At 45.4% G+C, this 8,227-nt stretch overlaps 1 protein-coding gene across 2 annotated transcripts in view; it reads left to right on the top strand.

Annotated features, from left to right (window-relative positions):
* DPH1 (diphthamide biosynthesis 1) overlaps positions 1-7,191 on the top strand; it is an 88,346-nt gene extending 81,155 nt beyond the window's left edge. For both annotated transcript variants that reach the window (XM_068110868.2, XM_068110869.2), the window contains 4 exons: positions 5,215-5,371; positions 5,503-5,603; positions 5,705-5,783; positions 6,818-7,191. In XM_068110868.2, coding sequence (XP_067966969.2) covers positions 5,215-5,371; positions 5,503-5,603; positions 5,705-5,783; positions 6,818-7,027 — 547 coding nt within the window. In that variant the 3' untranslated portion in view covers positions 7,028-7,191. The remainder of the gene's footprint in view (positions 1-5,214; positions 5,372-5,502; positions 5,604-5,704; positions 5,784-6,817) is intronic.
* The last annotated feature ends 1,036 nt before the right edge of the window (positions 7,192-8,227 follow it).

Genomic DNA, 8,227 nt, shown 5'->3' on the forward strand with positions numbered 1-8,227 from the left:
AGGCCCGAGCCATGGGCGCTGTATTAAAGTTGATCTGCATGCAGACTCGAGTGACAGAACAATTACAATGGTTGAAGATAATAAACAAAGAGCTGGGTGCGTTTTGTGTTCTAATAATTTGAGACATACACATGAAAAGGTCAAGTTTGTTGTTACCACCACTTTAAGAAAATCCTATAAACATGGTGGGCCTTACACTTTGGCTGTGATGTCACTGCAAGAAACAATAGTACATACATGCATCCGCGATCATCACCCCAGAATATACGTATGCATGCACGCACACATACACACACACACCTCGTGTGAGAATGGCTGGCCTGATATCTTCATCCCACTCAGAAACCGAATTCGACACAATGTTCCTGGGCAAAGTTGACATATATACTGCAACAATATATGCTTCCATAGATGTACGAACCGAGAATAGAAGGAGCAATCACAAAGTACCGGTTGTGCACAAAACCAATAGGAATACGTGAAAAGATGACTTGGCAACAGTGATTGGTAAACGCACGTACACTGAGCCTATTATTATTTACGGCTCACCATGGTCACTTGGTACGTTGCATCTCGGAATTGCATTTTTTGAGGGATGGAGGTGGCTCGGAGGGACAAAATGTACGAGGAAAAAATCACCAAAACCTCGATTTAAAAATACTTTTGCATAAAGGAATTACCAAAGCAAAGATTTTAAGTACCATTTGCATTCATTTAGACAAACATAAAGTTCAAATTCAGTAACCATTTATGGGATCCAAAGCTTGGCAGGATGTATGCGGAGGGGATAAGGAGGGAAGTGTGACTATCTTCTTAGAAAATACTTCGTTCTATTTTAACATCTGGATTTAAATTGCTACTTCTAAATGTTTTAGTATCGCGGTGGTGCCATTGCTTCATTGCTTCTACCATTAAGCCAATTACATTGGGGCCGACGCTATAAAATTTTGGTATACATAGTGGAGGCTCGTGGAAAAGCCACGACTCGTACACTGAACGGATGAAGACGCAACATGACAAAAGGAACCGCAGAGAGAGGAGGGAAACACCAACAGCAGAGTCGCAGGCCAAGACAGAGTGAGGCTTGGACAAACAATGGGTGTGGGGAGGAATGGGAGCAGGAGAGGATGCATGGAGTGGACAAGATGGATACAGAAGGGAACTCACAGGAAGGAAAACTGGAAATTTGGAAGGACGAGGGATTGGGGTGAGTTGGGATTAACAGGTGTAGAAAAGATCATGGTTGTGTATTGGGGTAATCTGAGATGGTGGTGAACAGCTGTTTTGAAGACCAAGAGAGAATAATGAGATTGAAGAGGATGTGGAAGTGGGTTACACAGGCGGTTTCCACAGGTGCCATTCCACATGCCTTCTTGGAATTGATCTGCGTTGCTGATATACATGTTGATGCCTTTTATGCATTTATTACCCTGCGCTCGCGAAGCGAAAAGCAGGGTTAGGCATTCGGGTGCATACGTGTGGCGTGTCTGCATTTTTAAAATTCATTTTCTCGGCAACCGTTGGTCCAATTGACATGAAATGTTACCATAGGAGCGCCTACGCCTTTATAATTTTTTTTTTCATAATTATGGCACGTGATACAGGCGTCATCTTGGAAAACTCGAAAAACGTTGCACCTCCATATCTCCAAAACCGTTCAATGGGAAAAAATTGAAATGTGGCTCATTGTAAAGAACTCCGCATGGGGAATAAGTGTTGTTGACGATAACATCATTGGTGCCGTAATTATGACGTCATAATTTGACAGGGACAACTCTTAGTCTGATCAGTTTGAAATTTATTGAGCGTGATCTATGCAACAATTATATTAGAGAACGTAAATTTATGTCATTGCTCACATGGTCTGGCAGCCATATTGGATCAAAGAAAAAAACCGAACAAAAACAGAAGAGTTGGCTCGCACCAAGTTGACTGTGCAGGGTAAGTATTATATGAATACCATTTAGTTTTTCTAAAGTTTTTGAAGATGGTTTTGAAGAGCAAGAGGTGATCCATAGTTCTGTAACAGTTTATTCAGAATCCTTTTTGTTCTCCTTCCATATATTGTTATTCAGTTAAAATGGTTGTACATCCCTCCTGTGATGAACCCTGGTGTTGGGCTAGTGGCTAGGGTGTCAGCTTAGGGTCCTAGGATCCTGGGTTCGAATCCAGGTCGATCGCTGAATTAACGCCAGGGGGGTTGACTCAGCCTGTCATCCTTCCGAGGTCGGCTAATTGAGGACCAGTTCACTGGTAATTCCCTGTTTGTCGTTAAAGGCGGCAAAAAGGGTTGGCGTCAGGAAGGGCATCCGGCCGTAAAACATTGCTTCAAAAAGGGGACCGAAAAACAACAACAACCACGGTTCCCGAAAAAGGCCAACCCCCGCTTGCGGGGAAAAATGGCCTCTAAAGGTGGTTATTTTATTTTTTTTTATCCCTCCTGTGATGATTAATTATTGTTCAGGGTTTGTAATATGTTGTAGGTCAGAATGTTATATGTATGTATGTGTGTGTATATATATTGTTACGGTTTTGCAATAAAGGACCCCCCTCTAGTTAATTACACGACAACATGTAGCCTGCATGAGTCAGTTATTTCTTATTAAATGTAAAGATTAGCTCCCTTCCAATTGCGTAGTAATTAAAGCAGATATGCGTTGAGTTAGGCAGGATTCCAACCCCTCGTATGGTTGAATGAAGACGTTGGTTCGTGGGCGGGGAGAAACAGTCCACGTGATCAACCGCGACAGTGGTAGGCGGGAAATGAAACCTTCCAAAAGTAGGCGGGGAATGAAACCTTCCAGGGGGGTGGTGGGGCGCAATGATCATACTGACTGGCGGTGACCAGTGGTAGGTCGTGGAACCTTCCCGAAGGAGGTAGGGGGAACGACCACACATGATCAACAAGCGACCAATTTGTAGGTCGTGGAACCTTCCAGAAGGAGTTGGGGAGGAATGACCGCAGATGACCAACTTCGGCCAATGGGAGGCCGTGGAACCTTTTAGAAGGACATTCCACCTGATAAAGGCCCGTGTCGATCGTGCGTCGTGGCTCTCTCTCCCCGTTCGTCCTTCAAGCTGGCTGTCCTACGAGCTGGTTTGTCCGTGCTTGCCCTCCTTGTTCGTCATCCAAGCTGGTTCTTCATCCATGCTGATCCTCCTTCGTGCTGTCTGCCGGATCGATCCGTGCGCCACGCATGGGAACTGCGGGACCCAAGTCAGCTTGGCACTGCCGGTACAAGTCTAACCGGTGTGTGATTCATTCCCTGTGTGTGTGAGTGTGCCAGGCCGCCTGTGTCTGGATTAGATAGGTAAGAATTGTTAAGTCTGCTTCTCATCCTTTTTTCTGTGCCATTGTAAATAAAAGACATGTACAGTTTGTTTCCTTTCGACCCGCTCGTGTGCGTCCTTTTCCCCATTGACCCAGCATCATCCGAAACTAAATCCGGTTTCTCAATTAGGCCAGTAGATCACGCAGAGTAACGCTGCGACCCACACCATGTGACTCACTCGGCGCACTTGATTGGACTAAGGTGTGGGAATGCGAGGGGTTCAATTCCCGGTCTTCTCGGTCACGTGGTCTCGAAGGTATTCGGGTCACGATCGATAACGCTTCGACCCGTGATTGGTGGATTGGTGATTGGAGTTGCTACGCAACCCACTGACCGCGAGTTTTGTCGCGGTCGACGGCCCGTGGACCCCGGTGTCTGTGGCCCGGTGTCTGTCGACAGCCCAGTGTCTGTGGGGAAACGGGATCTTAACCCCACCCTTAGTACGTCGACAGACCTGGGATAAAATATATTTAACCAAAGAAGCATACTGACCCTATGACATGACGCTGATGTCATGTGCATAAATTATACCAATACATCACCTCCTGACTGGTGATCAGCAGGGCAGAGGCAATGTGGTCACGTGGCAGGCGACACTTGTTACTAACAGGTCGTGCAGCAATTGCTGTGGTGAGACTCGATCTGTGCCTTGCTTCCTCGTCAAGTTAGGGAGTTCGATCTGTGTATATATGAAAGAGCAAGGGAGAACTGACAGCTGGATATGCATCAATGGAATTAACAGGCAAAGAGGAGAGGGAGGAAGGGAGGAAACCCCGAAACTAAGACGGTTTAGTTAGTAAAGTTTAGTGGGGGAAATGCATATGATGGGATAGGTTTGGGGACAATAAGAGATGGTGGTGCACTATCTGCTTGAAACCCTGGAGGGAAGAGTGAGACAGAGCGGCCTCTGGAAGGCTGTTCCATAGACGGTGAAGCGAGGAATAAAAGAGTTGAGGTGTGCAGTCAGCTTGAACTTTGGAGATTTAACCAGGAAGGGTTTACTAGAAGAACATGTGAATCCAGGAGTTGCTGTTGAAGGTCGGAGGACTGACAGAGTAGGGGAGCAATATCGGAGAAGAGACGGTAGAAAACAGAGACCACCAACCCGCCTGTGATGCGAGAGCAACAGACCCTGTACTTCAGCCTAATCACGGGAAATTCCAATAGTTTTGAGAGCTGTAGATTCCACAGAATAAAGGAGAGCCAGATGTGATCCTGGAGAGCTAACCCAGAGCAGTCAGCATTCCATTGAGCTACGGACAAAGGTCTTCAGGTATTTTTGATGTACTATCGTTTTCTTCAGATTTAAGGATGAGGAAGGCATTACCTTCCATGCACCATGGAGCTAGTGTTCCTCCTCTACGAATGAGTTTGTTGAAGGATCTCGAGCATAATGTTTATGGCAAAGCTCAAATGGCTTTATCCAGAAGGTGGGTACTGTATCAATGCCAGGGATTTTTAATGAAAATTTTTTGCGCTGTCATTTATATTATTTAGTTTGTGTGTAGTTCCATTTAATTGTCGTCTTCTCTTCCTGGATTTTATGTTTGTCTCTATTTGTTTACGCTTCTTTTCATTTGGTGCTTCTATTTCCCTTCACGAATTGTAAGATCCATCCCTGTTTGCTCTCTCAATATCGTTATCTTTGCGTTTCAGTCTGATGTTTTCAGGTTGTTGGTTGGAAATGATGAGCCTTTTGTATTTCATTTTCTCTTGAATGTTTAGTGTTATAACCAAACTTAAAAGTCGATTTCACTAAGGAGGTATGTTCCGAGTGGCGATTTTCCAAGTGCTCCTATTGTTCTCTTCACAAGTGCTTTGATCCGTTTGTTTTGTATTCACTTCTTCTTTTTCAATTTGATCAAATTCCGCCACATGGTAGATATGACCCTTTCATGAAGACCCTGTTCCGGGAAAGCTATGAACATGAAGCGATGCTCGCAACCAGGACCGCAGCAGTGCACCAAGCTGCTAAAGCCACGCGTTGGGGACTTATTCAGGGCACCCTTGGGCGACAGGGCTCACCTAATGTGTTGAAGGTAGGCTCACCTAATGTGTTGAAGGTAGGTAACGCCATGCTCCTGCTACACTAGCAGTGGTTTTGCAGGAGTTTGTCTAAATGAGGAAATGGAGAAGTTTACCTATTTTTTTCATTGTCTTGTGTCGACAGTACTTAGAAGACCAGCTCGAAGCCAAGGGACTCGACTTTGTCACAGTTTTGATGTCCGAGATTTTCCCTCAGAAGCTTGCCCTCTTCCCGGACATTGAAGTGTAAGTTTTGGCAACGATTTGACTTGGAAAATACAACGTTTTTCAGAGAGAGGCCTAATCAGAAATTTCCTCATTTTCCGTCTGTCTTGCTTTGTCTGCAGATGGGTACAAGTGGCCTGTCCACGTTTGTCTATCGATTGGGGCTCGGCATTTGAGAAACCTCTTCTGACCCCGTATGAGGTATAAAAAGCATAAAGGCCTTATTAGTCCTTGTCTAAAAGTTTTAGTCCGAGTAGGGAATATACAAGTGGACCTGTATGTCTTTCACTTTCTCTTCATAGGCAAAATGTCTCTCTTTCTTTTAATATATCATTGACTATAATTGTGCAAACGTATGAGCTGGCAGGATAGCTGAAAGGTACGCACACTTGCCTCTGAGCTGTCTAGCCTTGGTTTGAATCCGGACCCAGCTATAAACGCTGTTCCTCTGTTGTTTTGCCTTCAGGGCAATTCAGGAATGCGCGTGCCGTCCATCGGATAGAAGCTAAACTGTGTCCTGTCTGCCAGCAATAGTTGGTGGGCATTAAACGTCAAAATAGCCCCGAGTGGGCTGCCGGTCACCTGTTGAGATTGTAGTTCAGACCTCTGCTGATTTGGGGGGAATCGTTTGGGAGGCCCCCTGATCCAAAATCGAAAAATCTAAGACAGAGCAATCCTGTGGACCATCGAGGAGAAGGGCTGTATCAGGTTTCAGAGCAATCGGTTGGTAAATAAGAGACAAGTAGAGATCCAAAGTTTGGGGGGTGGGTGGGGGGTAATCCCCCTCCACTTGGGAGCCCCCATGATCTGAAATAGAAAAATCGAAGCCTGAGCGATTGTGTGGGCTACTGCCTTTTAGTCATGTGCCAGGTTTATAAACCATTAGCCAGGTGATGAGAGAGTAGCAAAAATAGCAAAAAGTTAATGGACGGACGGATGGATGACCGGACGGACGCCCGGACAGACATCCGGGCATCACGACCCATTTTATGAATTCATCTCTTCGAGAATCGAGATGACATGACCCAACAAGGTTTCTTTTGCGAAGAGTAGGCGACTTATTACCGGTATCTTGGTCAATGTCTAAATTGCTACTCTAACCGACAGGGGACACTGCATCAGTAGCAAATGATGCTACCGCAGCCATGTGGTGCAAATGTGCGAGGCAGCCAGCTTAATTTTTTTTTTCTCTGAACAGTACACGTTGCAGTATGATGCATTGCTCTGCTTTACAGGCAGCTGTCGCTCTGGAGTTGGTGTCATGGCAGACACCGTACCCAATGGACTTTTACTCCACCCGCCCACTCGGCCCATGGGCTCCTCGACATCCACAGCACCAGCCCCAGCAAAGGAAGCACCCGCAAGGCACTCGGGGATGTTCTGCCAGAAGTGCAATTCCCTTAACCCCTCAAACTGACTCTTCTCCCTGTTCTACTAAACCCTGATCTCTAATTCCCCCTTGCTCGCAAGACTCTTCTTCCTCAGCCTTATAACCTGATATCCCAGGATATTGTGATGAAATGTTGAAAGAAGCTGCAGTTTTAAAAATAGTCATCTGTTCAAGACTTATTGCTCTCCGCTGTATTGTTATTAAATGCTGAAGGAATCACTTTGTGAAGGTTGGATGGTGAAACCAAGGAAAGCATCGAGACGCGCTGCCCATTGCAACCGGTGTTCCCAACCTCACCGACTCCCAAGACGTTGCTTCAACCGGTATGGAACTGAGCCTTCATCCATTCATTAAAAAAATAATATATGGCGCCACCCTTCTTAATGTATGTCAGGGTGGGTCAGGCACTGAGTGATTCCGGGTCAGCTAGCCGCAGATTTATAAAGCATTTCAAACCGCTCCGCCATTTCCTCGTTGAATGCAACTGCTCTTTTTCATGCGCTAGATTACAATGCCTTACCGAGCTTGATCATTCAATATACCTGGCCACGCACCTGCACAGGTTACTGTAGGAGTCATTGTGGTTGTCCCACAACTAAACAATTTGGATAAATCAATTTGGATAAGTCGTGGTTGCCTTCCTGCCTTTGGCATGTCAAGCCTTGAATACCATCCATGGTTTGCGGAGCATAGTATCTGAGACCTGCAACTCACTTTTGGTGAAATTTTTTTTCCCCTTGTTATACCTCCTACCGACAAGCTTCTGTGCCTTTCCCTCCTCTCCCACATAAAAAGAAGCCACCTTGATCGGAAAATGTACAGACATCCTGTCGGATATGTTTATGTTCTCGTAAATGGAGAAAATGCTTCTCGGTCCAGGATGCACATTGAACAAAGATGATTAAGCAATGGTCATTGATGTCCTACAAATGCTCAACCTTATCCGGGGATGTTTCCATGATGGACTTATTGGAAAATGAATGTCGATGTAGTTTCTGGAACATCAGTGGTGACGGGAATCTTCAGAATATAAAAGATATGCAAGGAAACGGAAAATGAGGTGGCCATTTGGCACACCATGCCTGTGCTTTATCTACACTGAATCAACTTATGGTCTCTGAAATAATTTGGCTTCGATTTATGAACACCAAGATAGAACTTGTTCGAACTTAACATTCCCTGAAGATCTCCAGGCCTGAAATTTGGCCTTGGTAGGAATGTGTCAAGAAAGACATGGAATATTTGTCTTTGCACG

The sequence above is a fragment of the Myxine glutinosa genome, chromosome 3 (genome assembly GCF_964187855.1).
Source record: "Myxine glutinosa chromosome 3, kmMyxGlut1.1, whole genome shotgun sequence".
Classification (NCBI taxonomy): domain Eukaryota; kingdom Metazoa; phylum Chordata; class Myxini; order Myxiniformes; family Myxinidae; genus Myxine; species Myxine glutinosa.